This window comes from Armigeres subalbatus, chromosome 3 (assembly GCF_024139115.2).
Source record: "Armigeres subalbatus isolate Guangzhou_Male chromosome 3, GZ_Asu_2, whole genome shotgun sequence".
Classification (NCBI taxonomy): domain Eukaryota; kingdom Metazoa; phylum Arthropoda; class Insecta; order Diptera; family Culicidae; genus Armigeres; species Armigeres subalbatus.
The window spans coordinates 58,594,524-58,617,035 of NC_085141.1; the positions used below are offsets into that span (position 1 = coordinate 58,594,524).

Consider the following 22,512-nt stretch of genomic DNA (forward strand, 5'->3'; position numbering starts at 1 on the left):
ATCGTTAAAGGCGATTTTGCGCTCATAAATATCGCCTTCCATAGCACCCAATGAGCATAAATAGAAGGTGAGGAAGAAGACCAAATGCAAGTGTATTAGTGGATGATAAAAATGTAAACAGCAAATGGTGACGTACATATTTGCACGGCTTCTTATGGGAGCTCGTTCGAATGTAGTAGTGAAAGCTTTTTCGCCATACACAAATAGCACGCACACAATATATGGATTTCCATACCATAGTATTTATTTACGATGCTGGGTCATTAGGCCGAAGGTCATTAGGCCGAAGGCCATTAGGCCGAATGGTCATTAGGCCGAACGGTCATTAGGCCGAATGGCCATTAGGCCGAATGATAACTGGGGAGTGAGAAGTGAGTATTGCGCAATGGGGAAGAAGTAGAAAGAAAGAAGGAAAAAGAAGGAAGAAGTAAGAAGCAACATGGAAGAAGGAAGAAGGAAGAAGGAAGAAGGAAGAAGGAAGAAGGAAGAAGGAAGAAGGAAGAAGGAAGAAGGAAGAAGGAAAAAGAAAGAAGAAAGAAGAGAGAAGAAAGAAGAAAGAAGGAAGAAGGAAGAAGGAAGAAGGAAGAAGGAAGAAGAAAGAAGAAAGAAGGAAGATGGAAGAAGGTAGAAGGAAGAAGGAAGAAGGAAGAAGGAAAAAGTAAGAATGAAGAAAGAAGAAGGAAGAAAGAAGAAGAAAGAAGGAAGAAGAAAGAAGGAAGAAGAAAGAAGGAAGAAGAAAGAAGGAAGAAGAAAGAAGGAAGAAGAGAGAAGAAAGAAGGAAGAAGGAAATAGGAAGAAGGAAGAAGGAAGAAGGAAGAAGGAAGAAGGAAGGAGGAAGAAGTAAGAAGGAAGAAGGAAGAAGCAAGAAGAAAGAAAGAAGAAGGAAGAAGAAAGAAGGAAGAAGGAAGAAGTAAGAAGGAAGAAGGAAGAAGGAAGAAGGAAGAAGGAAAAAGTAAGAAGGAAGAAGGAAGAAAGAAGAAAGAAGGAAGAAAACGGAAGGAAGAAGAAAGAATAAAAAAGAAGGAAGAAGAAAGAAGGAAGAAGGAAGAAAACGGAAGGAAGAAAAAAGAATAAAAAAGAAGGAGGAAGAAAGAAGGTAGAAGGAAGAGGGAAGAAGAAAGAAGGAAGAAGAAAGAAGGAAAAAAGAAGAAGGAAAAATGAAGAAGGAAGAAGGAAAAAGGAAAAATGAAGAAGGAAGAAAGAAGGAAGCAGAAAGAAGAAAGAAAAAGGAAGATTCAAGATGGGAGAAGGAAGAAGGGGTGAGGTGAAGAAAGAACTTCTCATTTTTCACTTCTTGCTTCTTTTTGCTAATTCGGCCTAATGGCCATTCGGCCTAATGACCGTTCGGCCTAATGTCCATTCGGCCTAATGGCCTGACACCTTTATTTACATTGCATAGCGCCCACCTTGGCAAGTGAGTCCGCTTTCTCGTTACCCGGAATCGAGCAATGTGAAGGGACTCATACTAAGGTGATAGTGTAAAAGCGATTCGAGTTATGCAAGGCTAGTTCATACCAATTTCTGTTATCGAGGTCGTCGCTCCTGCTCGGGAACACTTTGATGAATATTTTAGGAAATTTCTGAAGGTATTCCCAATGAATTCTAAATATCGGAAGATGTTTCTATAGAATTCCTATAGAGGCCTTCCATTCCTTTCGTAATGTAAGAAACTGCCTAAAGTGATCCGAGAAAGAATTTAAGCATTCAATGTTATCAAATCTTCATAGTTTCAGAATTATTATGATAGCCGTTTTTCGTGTTTCTGCTCGCTGTTCGCGCTATCCGGTATCGGTCTACTTTGTGCAGTCGAAAAATAGTTCGTTAAAATTATTATATGCGAAAAACTGGGATTGTCGCATCACTTATCAGAGTGAATCCAAATCCAACGATATCTATCAACTCAATTAACTTTTTCTTGATTGTTGACTTGTGAGCGAAGTAAGATTTTTACGTTTTTTTTCTTGGAAAAGATGTTCAATTTTGATACACATAGTTAAATTTGCCATTTTAAGGTGTTTTTATAAGATATTGCGAGAAAAGATTCGGCTACTGGTGGGGCTTGAACCCACACTATTCCATTAAGTACACGGACGTATTACCAATTATACAACAGCTGTCCAAGCAAGACCATGTTGAGGGTGGCTGGGTTCGATTCCCGGTGCCGGTCTAGGCAATTTTCGGATTGGAAATTGTCTCGACTTCCTTGGGCATAAAAGTATCATCGTGTTAGCCTCATGATATACGAATGCAAAAACGGTAACCTGGCTTAGAAACCTCGCAGTTAATAACTGTGGAAGTGCTTAGCGAACACTAAGCTGCGAGGCGGCTCTGTCCCAGTGTGAGGATGTTATGCCAATAAGAAGAAGAAGAAGAAGAAGACAACCGCTGTCCTTGCGAGGAGTAGTTCCATAACCAGCTAATAACGATGGGATATCAGTTAATTCCCCGTATCCATCGAAACTGCTAATGTTCATTCCATCTACCTAGCTGCCTACCAGGACGTGGCCGGTATCATTATTGATCATTATTATTATTTGAGTCACCGAAACTTGCACACTGAGAGTGTTTGAACATTCCCAGTCAATCATTCAGATGAATCTTTTTGCAATTTCACAATTCTGGACAATCCAGGAGCAGTTTAGTCAGTCAAAGGTAAGCTAACATTACATCATGATTGATTTTTGCTTTCCGTGAAAACAAACTTTCTCTCGAAAATATCATTCCCTACAATATTTTCTAATATGGCGACCATGTGAATAGGTCACTTTCGACATACAGTACACTCCCCTATCATATATTTATTAGGATCTTTGAGACAGCTTATCGTCGAACTACTTTAATTTAATTTTTTTATTTTTTAGTCTTTATTAGCGAGACTTTCAGCCCAAGGCATCTAATTACTAATTAAATTGGGCAGCGGAAGATAATGTTAGCCTAGGGTGTAACGTTTGTTCAATTAATCAATAATTCAGCGATATTAGTATATAGCGACACGATTAACCAAAACTTTTTGCTGACTGGGGTTTAATTACCGTGAAAACTTGTTTGTTTTGATTGGCTTTTTTGGTGAACAATAACGCTTGCAGTCTTGATTTATTTTTCACCGAAAAAAGGCAATCAAAACATGAAAACAACAAAATTTTGGGAAAATATTAGGAGAACTTGTTGTCCTTACGGGTTTTGCAAATGATTTTTAGTGAAAATACAGCAACCTTTTATTGGCTTAAAAAGCATTCATTACCACTGGTAACTGGTAATTTACCAGAGCTTCCTCCCCTCGGATATGTGATCTTGCCGCGATGGGTGGGCTTACGCCATTAGCACTGATATGGCAACCAAAGACATATCCTGTCGTGGTGGTATCACATGTTGACTATTTTTGTTCAATGTCTTTGTTTTTGATGGGATGGAAATAGGAGCTATGGGATGAAGTTCCGAACCGTTCCCCTACATTGTTTGTACGTTATTTGGAATAAATGTGACAATTTACAGAAAATTTGTATATTTTTGGTCTTAAACGAAAAAAATAAAAAAAAAATAGAGAAACTTCGCACCCATTTTTCTCGGAACTAAGTTTTTGTCATATACACCCAGGGCCGGATTTAAACGGAAGGGGGCCCCGGGGACGAAAGCTTGCGAGGGCCCCAAAATGTACAAAAAAGGTTGGTTTTGCACAATTGTTTTTGCTAAATCCGGCCAATACACCCCTTTGCGTTTAACCCCCTCAAATGTGGTCAACCACAGCATATTAGGCTAAGGTGTGAGTCACATACCCTAGATGTCAATTTCGTATGATTTCAAAATTGTCAAAACCAGGACAGGATACATAGCTCCAACCATTATTCAGTACCCTAAAAGTTAAATCAATCAATCCGATATTGCACCAAATGAATGCGAATCGCATGGAGCTAGTTTTCTGTTAGGTGGATCGCCAACTTACTGTTGTTTTTTCGCCGATTTTCTTCTGGTCATATTTTATTTTTCTGCTATTTTCATTTTCCGTTGCTTCTGGCTATAGTTTAGTTACGATCATCATCATTGATGACGTTGGAAGAAAGAGGGACACACCTCGCGAACAACGAAAGAAAAAAGAAATAAGACTCGCGCGCAGAAAAAGCAAAAAAAGAAACATCATTATTCGCTGTTGCGTTGTTACTCTCCGGCTGGTTGGTTGGGATCGGATCGGATTGGAAGGGAGGAATTGAACAACTGGCGATAAGGCGACGACGACGACGACGGCCGGCTGGATGAGCAGAGAAACGGAGCTGCTGCAGCAGTATGCTGTATGAAGAGAGCGTCCTCATGCCGTTCATTCGTACCATACTTGGTCTTTTCTTCTACACTGCGGATCTCCTCGCGTGCGTCGAGTACTGTTGAGAAGTTGAAGTTCAATCCACATTGAAGGCCTGAGCGTGATAGGTACGCGTGTGCGACGCGGTGCGGTCCAGTGTTTATGATTCGGCCCGGTACTCCCTGGAGTCTAGAGAAAGCGCACGAGTCTGCTGCAGCAGCGGTACGGCGACCATGCGTTGTTGTTGGAAAACTAGCGCGATCGGTCTCGGTCTGTAGGTCATCGCCGGTCGTTTCGCGACAAGTTTCGCTCGCAGTGCAGTACACCTTTGCTGGATGTACACTTCCGTTGTAGCTGTTCTTCTTACGGCAGTGATCTTATTATATTCTGTAGATCTGCGTGGAGTGCATTTCCGTTCCGTTCGTTGCCGTAGCTGTGAGCCGCTGCTCCATGCAGGATCGTGTATTAATTTTCTTTTTCGGGGAAGGTAGTGTTTATGGTGAATGATCCCTTAAAGAAGATGAATGGTACTCGTTGTCTCATTTATGCTACGTTCAACGAGCAGTTGAAGCCATTGAGTGTTGTTTTGTAAAAGAAGATAAGAGGTTCCCATCGTGCGTCATGAACACACAGAAAAGTTGCAAAGTGATAGTGCAATGTCTTCTCGTTAACCTGTGCCACCGTTACTGCCGCCGGTCACTTTAGATGGAGAAGGTCATTGGAGTTCAAGTGGATGCAATGAGGAAAAAAAATGTTCCATGTCGTCTTCTTTCATGCTACAATGATGAAGTCTTCTCATTAGTCAATGTGTGAAAAGTATGCCATTTGGATGGATGCGCGTACTGATGGCCGTTGATGTTGTTGTTGTTGAGCAATGTGTTCTCGAGAAAGGAAAGAATTATTTTCTTGTTCAGTTCGTGTGCAGTGCGTTTGCTTGTAGAAAAAGCAAAAGCTGAGCGTTCTGCTATCCATGTTGGAGCTGATACCTGGAATTATGAGAGGTGTTCGAATAAAAGTTATGAAGTGAATGATGGTGAATTTCGTACGAGTGTTGTGAGTGGTACCTACAATCAGGGAACTCCCTGTAAAATAACCGTAATGTGATAGATTGTGTTGCGGTTTTTGTATTTTTTTCTGTATCGTCCTGGAAGTTGAAAGCGACGTTGTTTGTGGGAAAACACTTGGAAGGAGAGTTACAATCTGTCTACCAGGAAGTGGGTTTCCGATCGTGGGAACCGTATGTAGTGTAAACCTGCGACACAATGAAGAGAAAGGATAAAATTACTATGATGGATATTGTGCTTATATGGGCGCTCAAGGTATGGTCGACAACATTATTTTAGTTTTGTTGTGTAGACTTGCTTTTTTTAATCTTTATTAGAGTTATTTTTCTTATTAGCTAGAGTTCATCACTATGTAAGCTTGCTAATTTGCTTTAATCTGACTTTGCGATGACTAAATTTTTGGTAGGTAATTTGAATAATTGTCGATTGCCTATAAATAAATTAGCAATTAATAATTGTAATATTTCCATAAATAGTTAAATATCAAAAGAATCAAAAATCTTTTCATTATTAGACATTGCTGCAAAAAACAAGTTTACTGTATTTTTTAAATTTACCCAAAAATATTCATAAATAAATTGACAATACTTGATACTTTATAGGCTACAGCTGCTTCTCGATGAGCCTACACCAAATGGTGTATTCTTTTTTACTGGATTCAATTCTGGGTCAATCTTGTCCAGTTGCTCTGAACATTTAACCCTTTCTTTACTGCAAAAATTTACTCAATAGTTTGTCAATTCGTCTGATTTTTGAATTTCCCGAAACTGTATAAGATGTTTTTTTTCTCAATTTATCAAATATGCGGCTTAATAAAAAAAATTATCCGTTTCAGTCAAAACCGTAAGATGTGCTCTATGTGCAAAACGGGCTTGGTGGTCATATGACTACTACTTCTGCCTCATACCCAGGAGATCGTGGGTTCAATCACAGGCCCGATCCACTCCTCCTAATTTGTATCTATTCGTGCAATAAAAACACAAATCTGAGTAAGACTTCAATACAAGAAATTCAAGCTTTTTATACAGATACTGTATTAAAATAATACAAAACTGTTACATTTCAATACATTGAATGGTTATTTTAAAATATTCCGAAATTGTATTGTAATTGTACTTACAACTTGACTAGTTCTAGCAGGTTACTGTTAGAATTCGAAATGAGCGAAAAAGCTCGTTTCGGCATCCAATTTAGAATATACATTGCTTTTATTACTATCCCATTGGCAACCCGTTAACCGAGACGAACTTCTGTCATAGAACCTAACCCCCGGACTCCAATAAATTTCCGCATGAACTCGTGCCGAGTGCAGAGGTGTACTCGGCTACGAAATGCACGGTCATTATACTCATAGTCAAGCTCATTTTACAATTTGTTCAGTTTGCAATAATTGTCAAATTCGGACAATCAAACAATTACGGGGAAATTAAAAATCGACAACGTCAGTTACATATACATACAATTCTTTATTATTCCAATGTTGGCTTGAGCATTCAGACCAAAATTTAGAGATTAAGAGCAACATAGATACCACAAGTCACCAGTTCTTCAACAAAGAAACTTTTTACCGTGTCATCTTACAGTCGACGTGTGTTGAACCGTCGTCCAACTCTCTCTCTCTCTTCTTGCTGACATATACGCTGACATATATGCTGAGGAGTTGATGATCAGACGCGATATCGGCACTACGTTCATTTAATTTCGTACATCAAGCCCTCACCAACAGACTGGAGGCCGGGTTACAACATCTTTCAAAAAGGTCCCTTATATATAATTCGGTTTTCTTGTCCTCAGATTTATCTAGCTGAAACAGTGACCCATTCTCACCCCCATTTAACCCATTGCCACCCCCGACGGCGGTACATACTTATTGGTCCTATACACCCCCAGCGATGCATAGAGCCGACTTGAAAGAAAGATTTAGACTTATTTTATCAAAATGACTGTAATTTGGGTTCTGATGCATCAATTTGCACTATTCTGTCAAAAATGAAGATGTATAGAACATGTGCCCTATGTAAAATTTCATTTGAAAGTAGAATTGAATAGAATAGAATTTTGGCATGGTAAAATCTGTCACGAAAAAGCCTTGTAATGTCCCGAAAAATTGAATGACTTAAATTTTCTGAGAAGTACATTCAAAACTTGTATTTTGTATTTGTATGCCGTGTATTCAAAATTTCGTATGCGTTGTACCGTCACGAAAGATGTTCCTCATAAAGCCAACGGAGGGCAAAACATACTTTTGCTGTTTATATGCAATAATGAATGATCCATAAATCCGTAAATCCGTAAATAACATCTGAATGTTTCATAAAACACTACCATAAATCCATAGAATAGTTCGGGAATCCCCTTAAAGAATAATTTTGAGATCCATAACCAAGCTAAAATTTAGCAATTAATAGAAAAATATGTTCCGTTAGACATGACCAAGAAAACCAATAACAGTACTGTTTTTTTGCTATAAAACTTCATGCGCAATAAAAATTCAAAATTGCGCATTTTTTCATCGTGATCCATAATTTCAGTAATATGATCCATAATTTAGATCATTTTGAACCATAATTTTTTTCATATGATCCTTAATTTTGGTGATACGATCCATAAATTTGACCATATAATCCAAAGATTTTTAAAATTGTATGGATCAGTTAATATTGGCCTTTTTTCCAAGCATTATGGATCATATCACCAAAAGTATGGATCATATGAACATAATTGTCGATCAAATGGTCAAAATTATGGATCATATGACCAAATTATGGATTATGGGTCAAAATTTAGTCTTTTATGGATAATTTTCCAAATATTTATGGATCATTTGTCATACGTTCATGAGAAAATATCAGGATTGTTAGTGTTATTCTTGACCATGTATGATGGACCATATTTTCCGATTAATTGCTAACTTTTAGCTTAGTTATGGATCTTAAAATTATTCTCTATGAAACTCTCCTGAACTATTTTATAGATTTATGGTACGGTTTTATGGAACATTTAGATGTTATTTATGGATCGCTTTTTATTTTTTTCCGAATCCGAAATGACTCAATTTGTGTTCAGCTCTAGGTTGAACATATTAATATAAAAAAATAGCGAATTTTTAATTGATGTGATATAGGGTAAAGTAGTATTCAGGCCATATCAACCGTTCTCGTCAGTATATCCAGGAAAGGTGAAAGATCTGTTGAATTATTCTTTGTGAATTATTCAGAAATACACAACAAAATACTCCTTTTTTCACATTGAATAAATAAAAAAGTGTTGGCGATTGATATTTGCCACAGTACAACCATCTATATTGATTTTCAATTATATTTGATTTTGAAATGTCAATCCTTTAGACGTCACTACATATTTGCATCCAAAAGTCACTAAAGTCACTATTTTTCGGAAAATTGGTCACTAAAGTTTGCATTGCCTATTGAAATAAAGTTGAAAATAAAAATCATTTGTCTGGTTTGAGCTAATCACCGTGGAAATCATTAATTGAAATTGATTGATCATTAATTGATTGGTCACGTTACGCGTTTCGGCCTACTATTCTTCAGCCAACATCGTCTAAAAATAAACATCTATTTCAAATAAAACTACAAACATTTTATACAAATTTACATTCACAATTGAACACTCACAATTCGCTAATGCGACCATTTCCCTTCCTCGGTCATCATTTGTACCTACTATTTCTATCAGCCAAATCAAATGTGAATCTGGTAGCAACATATTGAATTTGGGAAATGTGCACCAAAGAAGTTCCAAGTGTGTTGTGAAAATCGTGAGGTTATTTCCGTTTCATGTCAACTATGATCTTCACGAATGGAATCTGTTAAAATGCGAAAGGCTGACCTCGAGTATAGAGCAGTGTCTAAGAATATTAACCTACAGTTTAAAATACTGACTCTCCTTTTTTTCGGTGTAGTTGATTATTATTTTCGTGGAAATTCATGAATTGGTTCATTCACTGCATATAAACAATCCTACCTGTCAAATTCATTTTACCCGCCAGGTTGGTAACCGTCGCTGGGTATAAATTCACTGCTATTCATTCTCATTTCTTTTCATTGTCGAAAGTGATTTTGTTGGAAAAAAGTTCAGTTTCATTTCGGCTGTTGAAAATTTTCACATTAACAGTTAAAGGACGATTCGCAGTTAAAAGTTAAAGAACATCCAAATATGGATCCGCAAGAAGGAAGCTCCACTGTGAGGCGAAAGCGTGCTGGAGGTACTATATGGAATAAATTGTCAATAATTTGTATTAAAATAATTTATTTTAGGAAAGCGAACGCTGCAGCAAATTGCTACGGAGTTTGTTTTTATGGACGGCATCTCAGCGCATTGCCGAATCGAAGATTCCTCGGGTTGCCGCTATGTCCAGGCAAGTTTCGATATCGGGAACTTTATCAGACACTTTCGAGCGAAGCATCCCGAGGCCGCGAATAAAGCAGGTCTTCTAAAGGAAGAGGATGTTCCGGAGAAAAACCGCGAAGCATTCCGAAACGAATGATAGCCATAGACAGCAAGTTGGTTATAGAATCCATGCTAAAGCTGGTTTCATATCATAATCTGCCACTAGCGTGTGTAGAGTGGAAGGGTTTCCGAATGCTGCTGGATCCCCTGTCAACTGCACTTGGGATTTCCTTGAATAGAGACACACTAAAGCACCACTTGAAAGCAGCGGCAGATCGGACCAGAGAAGAGGTAGCTAAGGAAATGCGCAATAAATTAATCTCCGTGAAAATTGATTCAGCTTCAAGGCTAAACCGGCATGTTCTTGGCATTAATGTGCAATACGCCGAATCAGGAAAGGTAGTGATACGCACCATTGGTAAGTGCTATTACATTGTACACAAATAACATAACGCCTGAAGCCCGAAATCCACGTAGCGCCTTTAAGACGCCAGATGCACGCAGTATGAACCCGGCGTTAAAAAGATGAATGTGTTCATCGGCGCGGCGATGCTGCATTACCGCTATTTTTCATTGCACATCTCCGTCTTTTCAACGCAACTTGTACGCGGCTTTAAAATGACGCAAATATGCATCGGGGAGAAAAGCGGTAACGTATCATCGCCGATGCACACTTACCTTAGTTCAACGTTACCTGCACGTGGCGTTGAAAAGACGTGGGCATCGGGCCTAAATTGAAAGTTTAAACACCACCCCCTTCTGTAACAATTCATTCTTGTGTAAACGAAAAACTTTATTATTAATTTTAACGGAGTGATAAAAGTTTTCTGGATCGTAATACCGCCATCGGTGAGAATGGGTCATCGCTCTCACCTGCAGTCTGGAGGTCGAAGAGCAAAATCGTTCAAAAAAGTCACTTATATTTTAGTCTTCTTGCACTAAGATGTATTTAATCTATACTACAAGCATTCTAAGTAGTTGAAACAGTGACCCATTCTCACCCTCATTTGACCCATTGTCACCTCCGACGACGGTAGGATTATTTTTAAGACATATCATAGTCTGCTTTGCAGCCACGCGTCGTACCACTAAGCTATGAAAAACTCTGTATGTATATTACCTTATAGAAAATGATGCTGTCAAAACAGTCATTGTGTTGAAATAGATTTTTCTCAAGCCGTTAACTACCTTCCATCCTGAATCTCACAATTTACGTCAATTTTTGATCGAACACCATCTATTTTAATACAGGTATGATTGAAATCAAAGAGAGGCAAACTGCAGTCTTTCTCAAGAGCAAGGTTCTAGAAGTCCTGGAAACTTATGGTGTCTCAGTTGAGCAGATTTTTTCCGTAACGGTAGACAATGGTGCTAACATGCTGGCTGCAGTGAAGCAGCTTAAAATGCATCTGGACTATACTCTACTGCAGCAGCAAGAAGACATGGATATGGATGACGGTGTTGATGAGGATGACGATAACAGTCGAGGCATTACGGAATCTCTATCGGTCGAATTTCAAGAGCAGCTCAATTTAATCAAGTGTTCCGCCCACACGTTGCAGCTTGCGATCCTTGATGTGGTGGATAAATCCAACGAAAATGTTAAGGAGATAACTACAGTGGCAAAAAAATGTAAAAGTGTGAAATACCGCACACATTTTGAATGCCATAATGCCAGTTTTCCTCCGGTGTTCAACCAAACCAGATGGGGTGGTATTTTTAGTATGATGGACAACTTCTACAAACAAAAGGATTTCTTCGAAAAACTGTTTCATGATTTCCCAGAATTGGGTAAGTTAAAATATTTGTATAAATAACTAAACTCCTTGTACAAATGATAATCCCTACTTTTGAACTGAGTATGCAGTTCAAAAGTGGTAATTATTATTTGCATATTGTATAAATATGATCGTAATTCGGTATCATCATCGAATCGATACGTATCTTATTCTATGTCCTCGTCAAATACTGCAGTTTTACCGTCAGACTTCTGTATTGCAGTCGAAACACTTTAGCGGTCGTGGCTACAGTACTAGACAAACCTATTTCACCCTTTAAAAACAATTAAATCAAATTGCATCAACTACTTTTTCACAGGTTTGAACGATGCAAGCTGGACTTTTATTGAAAATTATGTGGAGGCGTTTAAACCGTTGTACCTGTGTACAAAAAGACTACAAGAAAAACACGTTTCACTTCCTGATTTCTACTTAAGCTGGCTACAGGCTGTCAGTGAAATCAAAAGTTTTCCATCGAACCCATTTGTTCCAAGTCTCATCGCATCTTTGTCACGACGTTTGGAAAATTTAAAGACATCAAGAGCATTTCAAATGGCACTATACCTCGATCCAAGACTGAACTACTTACATTCGAAGTTCTTTAATCCGAACGAGAAGTTAATGATTCAGGTAACTTTAAAATTACATAGGTTAGTGTATAACTGTAGCACAGATACTTTTGATTCAACAGGGCTACATTACGGATACCTGGGATCGAATTCGCAAGCAACGACCGCCCGATGGAATGGTTGCTGCTGAACAGAGCGGTAACAGCGACCACAGTCAGTTCGATGATTATCTTACTGAAATGTTTGGAGGCTCACTCGATGATTCGCTTACCTGTGATTCATCCAAATTTGCCCAGCAAGTCAAAGCTTTAGATGCCGAGCCACGTCAAGGTTTCAACCACGATGTGTGGGAGTATTGGATACGGCGTCAAAAAAGTCATCCTGAATTGTTCGAAGTGGCAATGGTTGCTCTAGCTGCGCCATCCAATCAGGTTTCTGTGGAACGTGCTTTTTCGGGTCTTGCGCTGGTTCTTTCACCGCATAGAGCTGCACTTGGACCAGATTCACTGGAAAATATACTTCTTCTGAAACTAAATCGTGACATTTTTGAGCATGTCATGCAATGCTACGACTGGAAGGGTTTCAGCAGCACCCAAAACGATCCTGTACCACCGTAGTTGAACTGAAATACTGTTCAATTGCTACCGATCGACAGAATGAATAACATGCACACTTTTAACTGAGTAATACTTAAAGTTAATCGATTTTCTAAGTTCTTCCGAATCTGAAAAAATAATACTGGCACTAATAAACACCCCAAAATGACACTGGCTCAAAGCGTACTAATGTGTCTCAACTTCATCAAAGAGGCGAAATACTGCAGAACATATCCAGTTGAAACTATTCTACTCTTTTAGTAACACAGGTTTCTTTAGTTTAGCATTAGGTGCTGTCACGGATACGACCCGTCTCCCACCCACCGCTCAATGGCGTTTATTCAATAAAGGTGTTTTTATTGTTAGCTGACTGATGACGTCAAATGCACACATATGCATCCATGAAAGTGATATATGAGGCAGGGCAATGTTTACAGTTTTCACCCGCGATTAAATCCGAGTAAATTTTTATGAGAGTATGGAGTTTCTGATTCGTGCACTCGTCTATAATCGATACACTCATCAGCCACCCCATGCCATTATTATTTGACAACACAACTACAAAAGTGATCAAATTATATCAAGCAATACCTATTAGTGCTGATTGCGCGAACCTTTGTAAACATTGCCTATCACCCACAGTGATCAAGAACAAAACAAAATATCACCAGTTTCCTTGTAAACCTATTAGAAATAGTTAGCTTTTGATCTTCAGGGCTTAAAATTTGGTATGCATCAGTGATATCAGTGATATAAATCCCTCTCGCAAGGTTGATAAGAGGTATTTATAGTGCTTGCGGATATATTTTACTGGTGTATCGATTATGTTGTTATGTGTACTACTCGAAAGATCTTGTGTAACAGTTATTTATGTTGTTATGTATAATAATCGTATGCATGTAAATGAAAGCATTTGCATGATCCACGAAGAAGAGAGCATCCATAAATAACGTAACGCTCAAAGGAGAGAGGGGGTTTACCGGAAGTGTGACAATCCCTACTTAATTTTTGGATACTTGATAGAAAAAGTGTAACATAGGGGGTTTAAAATTGCGAATTTTTGCGTTACGTAATTGATGGATCTTCGAATTTCGATTCTTTTTCATGGACTGGATTAATGGATATTAATAGAACTGGACAAAGAAAACGACAGATCCAACATGTATACTGCCGTGAATCGCCTATTTGTCCCATATGAATAGGAAACCCAGCAAAGATGGGACAGAGATGCGATTCACGGCAGTATAAGGTAGGTGAATCAACATAGATTTTTTAAGTTTGTCTTAGGGCCGATTTCTTCACCTCCGCTTAGTAAGCACCGTAAGGTAAGCACCGCTTACGAGTTAAGCGGAGGTGAAGAAATTGGCCCTTAGATATCTTTATCCACCAGTTTAAATTGTGTTAGGGCGAATCCCGAGCAGACGCATCCGCGCGTCGCATCGCGCGTTCGCGTTTACTGTGGCTTCACCTATAGGCATTTATACCGCAGTACCGCAATGCTCTAGAGTCTAGGATATTAAATTTTGGATTGAAATTCAATAGTCCTTGATACTATTAGTCCTCGCTGGCTATCAGAATACAGCACTAAAGCAAATAGTTTGTTCTGTGCTTGTTATGCACCAAATTGAGGCCGCTAAGAGCAAAAATGTAAAAAAGTACGATTTCTCATACTAATCTCCATATAAATTTGAAACACGATGTGAAAAGCGAGGACGCAACCAATCGAGCCCATATTTTGCAAAGTTGATCGAGGTCCCAAAACGATTCAGAAAAATCTTGATCTCACTTGATTGGATTTTCGTGTTTCCATACAAGTGCGCCACACTATAGTGTACAACTAAATAAATTTGATTTTTTAATGGTAAAACTTCCTTTTCCGATGGATGTGACCAAATTTCACAAATTTGACTGTGAATATCTGTCGGAAGCAAGCTTCATTAAATGTTTTGTCTACATACAGAAAGATTTTCAATTTTTACCTTCAATGATTCCTTATTTTAAAAAAATGAGTAATATCAATTAGCTAACTGAAGTTAAAAGTCAGTATCTGCTATGCCAAAAGATATTCAATGCTGACACTGATAATTTGGAAGTTGATGATTATCTCAACCTCGCAGTGAATCAAAACACAACATTCATTCGATAATGAATACACAAGCAGAATGCTGGATTATTTTTGTCCGTGAAGCAACATCGTGCGATAAAACCTACACTGCATGAAAAACTTCTCGAATTCAGGGTTGAAGAGGTTCATTTTGATGATTTTTTACGGCACTGGTATAGAGTACAGAATTGAGGAGAATTGGAAGATCCACGTCTTTTGGTGAGCGTTAATACCCTTCGGTGACAAAGATAGTGAACATCCTCAGCCACTAAATTTAAAACTTTTTGATTGAAATTGTTTCAGAAATATCACATTTTTATAAAAAGATTCTGTTTATGTATGTTTATTGGATTCTGTCTATTAACAAAAAAAAAATGTCTGGAGGTGAATGAATTGGTTGGATTTTTAAAATCAAAAATAAAACAACAACTTTGAATTATTTAGAATTAATATTTTTTTCAATTCCAGATTATTTGGCGACCTTTTTTTTATAACTTCAGACTGCCATTTAGAAATTATAGTTTTTTAAATTTTCTGGATTTCTTATAAGAGACCGTGGTTCTATTGGATTTTCAAAATTTTCCTCGGAATGCCACGTCGTGTTCAAAATTTCATTTCAATTTGTTATTGAACCACAAGTTAAACAACGGATCAAATTGTATTTTTAAAATTTCTTCATTATTTTAATTACTTTATATTTTTTGAACAAATGGTCCTACCAAAGATTCATAAGCTTTGTGACTCCGAATAGTTCACCGTCTAGGAATCAATTAATTAGATGATTTGATCTAATTCTTTGGTTGTTACACAAAAAACTTCGCGCTCATATGAAATAACAAATGTTATCGTAATTAGGAACATAATTTTGTGGTACAACTTGTAACTCACTACACGTTCCCGTGATGACGGGTTGATACTTTCTCATGGTGTGTTACTTAATATGAAGTAGGAGAGAACGGTCCAAAATGCATACCTTAAACTTTTTTGATCTTTTCACATATATAAACAAGAGTATTGAACCATTTCAACGTGTAGATGTAACATTTACAAAATTAAATAAATTTTACAATGATCTATTATTCAAAACAACAAGGTTTTTATGTCTTTCTAACGCATTCAAAATAAGTTTTAAAAATGAGGCTGGATCAAAACGGTGGTGGAAAATGACCCAATTGCATGTAAAATAATGGAGAACGCATGGTTGCTTGTTTTGTTTTAAAGGATGGAGCGACAATCTTACGGGTGAGGTGAATAATTCGCAAATCGTTAAATTTAAGCAAAAATGCAAGGATTTTGCTCATTTTTCCATTGCAGCTCAATAATGAATAACTAATATTAATTTGTAATGGTAATATCTGTTCATAAATGTCTTACAAAAAATCATATGAGTGATTTTGTCAGTGAGGCCATTTTGCCCCAGGGGTGCGTTATGCACTGTTCTTCCCTACCACGGTCACATTGCTAGCTTCTGGATGATCCAACAAATACCATCCTCAATATCCAACTCCGTGGTACTTATGAGCGTGTCGCAGTCACTCGCCTCTTGCTTCCATCATCTCCCTCCTTACGGTAAAGATGGCCGTGGCCAGTAGTAGCAATCCTCATGCTTTTGTTGTTTTTACCTTTTCTTGATTTCTGATAGCATTGTAGGTAAAGATTTCAAAAATAATACACTAGTTTGCAATCTACGAAATATACCGTAACAATGCTAATGCAACATGTAGCTCTATACCCAGTTCAAAACTTCACACACAAATCACTATTTGGTCACTTTTTCTGCAATAAAAAATCACTATTTGGTCACTTTTTCGCCATCGGTGGTCACTAAAGTCATCTTTCTACTGACATTAAAAACTTTTGTCGACAAGTTGAAAACTAGTGTTGAAAACTAGTAAACCTATGAAAAATCATACTATTTGAATAACTTTGGTTTTATAAGAGATAGAAAGCTAAAATGTTCAGCAAAAACATGTATTTTTGCTGGTTTGACAACCTTGTAGAAGAGACGGAAAATGTAAAAACCCATTAGAATCAGCTTTAGTTAAGAGAATGCTTTTAAGGGGATTTCCACATAAAACACGTTAAGTTTGTTATAATAAAAATATTGAAAATTGTTTTAGGAAGGTGTCGGCACATAAGGCTGTGCAATACTCATTGTAAAATTGCCTGCTGAATACAACTTGTTGCAAGCGAATCGGATGAAGCATAAGTTTTTTGGCAGGCAGTTGTATTCGGCAGGCAATTTTACAATGAGTATTGCACAGTCAGTAATTTTTACTATGCAGGTTTTGAAATAAGAATTTGGGCATAAGTTTTGTTTCCATAGTTCGATTTGGCCGATTTTCAATAGGAAACAATGGGACAGTATTTCCTGCCGAATGCAACTTATTGAAAGTAAATCGTTTTAAGTGAGGTGCCCAAAAATGTATTTTGAACATGTTTTCTGAAAAATTGTATTTTGATCATACCTTCTGAGTCTATTGTCCGATCCGGCCAATTTTCAATAGGAAAAAAATGGGACTGGATTCCGCGTCGAATGTAATTCGGTTAAGGATAAGTACCTAAACAGGAGTAAGATTTGTTTGCGCGCACACAGACACACACACATGCACACATACACACACAGACATCACCCCAATTCGTCGAACTGTACATTACACTATGAGTCTCCGAGCCTACTTTTACCCTGTTTGCTTTTGGAGCAAATGTATATCCTTTACGTGTACTTTGTATACTAGAAAGGCAAAAAGGTTATGCACGAATATCCCAGTTTTATCAACCCCCCCTGGTGAATTTTGGGGTGATAAAAAAGGGAATGTAACAAAATAGGGAAAAATTTAATTTTTTTAATATGCTTTAGAAATATGAATCAGTTTATGCCATAGAAATGCAAAATATGTGAACGGAACCCGTGATTTCTTGTCGGAAAGACTTACAAAATTCTTAACAGGTACTCAGAAATCATTCATAATAAACCACAGGCGGTGAAAGTTATTTTAAGAAAATCATTTGTTTTCGGTATTATTTACGGTATACGTTATAAGAACAACCAAATTATTCAATTTTTTTGGAGTGACAAAATCGGGTCAAAAATGTGATAAAATCGGGGGTAAGCAAAATCGGTGAGTGACAAAATCAGGTCAATACTGTACAACATTATGGTTCTATACTTAGAAATGTACATAGTTGAGATTGAAGCTCAGTCAATTCATACTAAGGTATCAACTATCTCTTGGATACATTGAAAACACCCGAGGCCTGTGGATATTTTAATGATAACCAATCTAACTCAACTTTCTTTTTCCATCTGATATAACGATACTTCATTAATGTATCCGACACCCAAACAATATCGTTTCCGGCTCATCTAAACGGTTTCGCCCAAGGCATGAAAGGTGACACCATCCCTCTCGCGAATGCAGGACCCACTTCGGCACCTGCGGTCAAACGAATCGCGCAGAATAGCCCACTGAGTAGTGCACTAGACTAGGCCAAGCACCTCTCGATAGTTGAATGAAAGTAAGCAAAACGGGTTGTCTTGCCGAACGACGACGACTGCTGCTGCTGCTGCTGCGGTGAAAGACCCATCAGCAAACATATGTGTGGGCATTTTTTACAGAGTTGCAAATGGAAAGAGAACGATTAGAAAAACTGCATGTACGTACGTACGACTATCCGACGCGATGGTACCGAGCAACCGGCTGGTTGGTTCGAAAAAAAACAGTGTCAAAGCAATTATAAACTTGAGTGTTCGGTGGGCAAACTGGTTGCAGATTTGTTGGATTTACTGATCCGTGCTAAGCCTGTGGTGCAGTTTCGAAAACGGTTCAAGTTGATCCGGTTGCGTTCGGGGAATAGGATGATTGACCGTTGCATTTACTTTTGCAATTCCTTTTGGAAAGGATGCATATCGTGGAACAAGTTTAACATTTTCTCCTGATCTCGGATTTGAATCACGATATTCACTCTCTGGCTGATAGATAGATACATGAATGCATAAATATAACGATGAAAATATGTAGTTGAAAGACATGTTTTTAGTATACAAGACAAGATTCATAGACCTAGCAGTGTCACAAATTGTACAATGCATTCATTATAGTTTCTTTTCACTGTCTGAGATCAAAAATCATTTATGAAATGAAAAATTAAAGAATGAAAAATCGGTGACAATGTGTTAAAAACACCTTTTTTCAGAAATACTAGGAAAAAAGCGAGAATTTGAAGAACAGAATTCCAATAGTTATCGGGATTGTTGAGAAATATGGATCAACATTGACTTAAATCTAGCCAGTTTGAATATGCACGTTTTCTATTCAACAAGACTTGACTTTGCGGTTCAAGGTGCAGTAAACTCTGTCTGTTTTATTCACCATGGTGCATTGCCACTAACTATCTTGCAGGGTGCATTGCACCGTAAAACCTATAGCCAGTTTCAAAAGAAATGGGTCACACTGATTGAAATATATGGTTCATCGCAGTTTCTCTCATACTGATCGCCGTAGGTAGACAAAGCTGTTTGAGAGTGAAAAGCATCTTCGTCTGTCTGGTCTGCTCGTCTGGCAAGTCACCCACTCGTTGCAATTAATTTCTACTTCGACACGAGAGTTTTCGTGCGAAATTGTTGTCTCCATTACCCTGGGCCATTGCTGGAAAAAAGGTAGTAAGCAGCCGAAGGTGCCACGCGAAATAAAATACGCTTAAAATGACGAAGCGCTCCCCCTCTCAACAAATCTCCGAATTAGGAATGGCATTGTGTAATCACGCTGGATTGTATAGTGTGATCATTAGCTGAACAATGTTGCACAGAGGGAAACATTTTCTACATAATATTAAACATTAAAGGTTGCAACGCAGCTTCAATTGACTGTCTTGGTATGGAAGCATCACAATAGCTTTACCGTTACATGTTCCAAATCTATAAACGATATTCGGTTTAACTTCAGGAACATCATCAACATCAAGTTATTATTAACAGTAACTCTAACGTGTACCATAGTCGATAGTTTGTGTAGGCTAGATGTACCAATTTTGGCTATAGTACCAGTTGTCGCACTAGTGCTTTATATGTCAAATGGCCAATCAAATCACCGCAAACCAAATTCATATCGATAAAGCATATTCATATGATACGATAACACCTTTGATCTCCTCCAAAACAAGCAAAGCATATTTGTAAAAATTGATTTTGCTTAATTTTTGACATCCTTTGCACCAGTTATCGCACTAGTGGTCCCCATTTGGCCAATCCAATAAGAAAACAATGGGATTTGCCAAATAAGGAACCAAAATTAAGAATAGTGCCACAAATGGTGCATGCGTTCCTATTATGGATTAATCAATTTTGAGGATTATAACAAATTTTATTGTGGTTTTCACAGCTGTTCTAAGGAGCAGGAAGTAAAACCTTTCGCTTGATATATAAAGACCACCCACATGCCTTTCACTTATTTTCTAAAAAATAGTTGTTCTTAAGTATGGCGACAATTGGTACACCCACCCTATTTGCCTTTTTCATATACAAGTAGGGGAAATGTTCCAATCTCAATCTCACTGTACATATATCCATCTCATCGCTAAACAAAGAAATACGGCACCAAATTCGTCGCTTCTTTTTGTCAACATGCGTGCTCACTGCTGAAAAAAATTACAAAAATAATAAACAAACCTAATTCCTTTCCATTTCTTTGTTTTTGATGGGATGGAAATAGGAGCTATGAGATGAAGTGGCGAACCGTTCCCCTATATGCAAAGGCTATGCGTTCGCTCCAAAAACAAACTTTTTATAGGAGGCCCGGAGACCCATACTGTTATTTACCAATCGCCTCAGCTCGTCAAATTGAGGTCTGTATGTATGTATGTGCGCAAAAAAAACTCACTAATTTTTTTGGTACTCATCCTCATAAGATTTGCTCGCAATATTCAATGGGAAATCTTGTCCCATTGTTTCCTATTGATAATTGGCCGGATCGGACTATGGGATCAAAAGTTATGGCCCAAATACGATTTTTACCAAAACAAAAAAGGCTAAAAAAAATTTTTTTTTAGCTCATCTAATGCACAAGAAAGGCACCAACATCACTGTGTGAATCAATCAGAGTTCAATCAGGGTATAATAAACTATTGTGAAAACGATTAGTCGATCATCGTGTTGTTTTTACATCTTTCGCTTCACTATTCCATTGCTGCACTTTTTCGGCGACCGTACTCTCAAACTGTCCATGCTTAGAGCATCTCCACCACTGGTTTGTAAAGGAGAATATCACCAAGCTTATTATGGAAACCGCCTGTGATCATTGCGCCAAGTTCGTTCGATTCAAGTCTACTATTTCTTCGCTTGGTAAGACGATTGAGGCGATTACTGGGAGACATCGCCCACCCTGAACTCAAAGTGCGGGCCTGGTAACGAGTCACTTTTAAGTGACTTGGTCACTTTTTTCGGGTCAGACACTAAAAAGTCTCTTTTTGCGACATCAAGTCACTAAAGTCACTTTTTCTCTGAAAAAGATTTTGTTAAGAACATCGTAGCGGATTGAAAAAAAAAATGAAATTTGAATACCATCGTGCGGGGCTTCTTTTGACAAATCGTCGGCTACTTTTGACATTTTGAAACAAGAATTGTAACGTAAATTACTATCAAATCGCCATTATTACCATTCAGTTGTCTTGTGGATAGTTGGATGCAAACTTTCTGTCTCAAGTTTGGTAATTTTTTCGCATATTTTTTTCAGAAAATCCAAAATCCAAAGTAGCCCCTGAAGTCAAAAGAAACCGCGCACGACGGTATTTATGTCGGACAAGAAATGACGGATTTAGAAAAAATTAAAACCCGTAACTTTTGGGCCCGAAAGCTGTTAGCTTCCTATTGATTTTTAATAGCGATTGATTGAAGAGGTTTTGTGTCACAGTGATGCAATTTGGTAGGGTGATAGTTCCGATAGTCGTGGATGCTCCTATAGCTGCGGTAGTGTAGATTAAACATAGCAACCCACATTGATGATCAATTAGTTGAACTGTCAGCATACAATATAAACGAAAACAGTCTAGCAATATCTTTGAAATCGGTAAATTATCCTCAAATACATTTTTTTCTGGCCTTTGCACCAATAGTTGCGGTAGTGTTCCTATAGTTGCGAGTCCCATACAAAAACAATGGGATTCGCAACTATAGGAACACGAGTTAAAAAATACCACAACTATTGGAACACTGTACCAATAATTGGAGGACGGATTTTAAGCAGCAGTGATAGTTTACGTTGCGACTAGAATATATTTCGCTTTGTTTTTACAGATGAGTAGACATACTGATAAACTTTGGATATTCCTTCACGAAAAATCGTGAATTTTTTGAGGATTTTTTATTATTTTGAGTTTGAGTAGCACAAACTTCTTGTTTAGGATTTTCGAAATTTGGAACAAATTCTTTAGGTTTCGAAATGATTCTTGGGTTTCCGTTTTATAAACTTTGTAAATCAAATTGATTTAATTTTAACAATAATGTTATTCCTACACAAAACATTAAATGACAAATTTCATCCAAATTTGCTAAAAATTCAGAAAGATTTTTAAAATGGCAAATGCCTTATAAGCGAATGGTCATGGGTTCGATTCTCAGACCCTTCACCAAACCCCAGTCAGTCGCCGGATCCACAGTCCATACGGTGGCGTTCTGGGCTTACCGTCAGGGCTACCTGATG

The 22,512-nt window shown here is 37.8% G+C and overlaps 2 protein-coding genes across 3 annotated transcripts in view; both read left to right on the forward strand.

Moving 5' to 3' along the window:
- Positions 1 to 22,512, forward strand: part of LOC134223775 (tyrosine-protein phosphatase non-receptor type 9) — a 149,359-nt gene that overhangs the window by 42,447 nt on the left and 84,400 nt on the right. Inside the window, exon 1 of one of the 2 annotated variants that reach the window (XM_062702965.1) lies at positions 4,426 to 5,610. The exons of the other annotated variant lie outside the window; for it this stretch is intronic. Coding sequence (XP_062558949.1) covers positions 5,554 to 5,610 — 57 coding nt within the window. The 5' untranslated portion in view covers positions 4,426 to 5,553. Of the gene's footprint in view, positions 1 to 4,425; positions 5,611 to 22,512 lie in introns of those variants that run through there. 2 annotated transcript variants of the gene reach the window in all.
- LOC134221233 (uncharacterized) lies at positions 9,401 to 12,875 on the forward strand. The gene is given in 6 exon segments (XM_062700424.1): positions 9,401 to 9,583; positions 9,636 to 9,827; positions 9,830 to 10,186; positions 11,020 to 11,136; positions 11,866 to 12,176; positions 12,238 to 12,875. Coding segments are annotated over 6 exon segments (1,521 nt in total). The 5' UTR covers positions 9,401 to 9,534; the 3' UTR covers positions 12,733 to 12,875.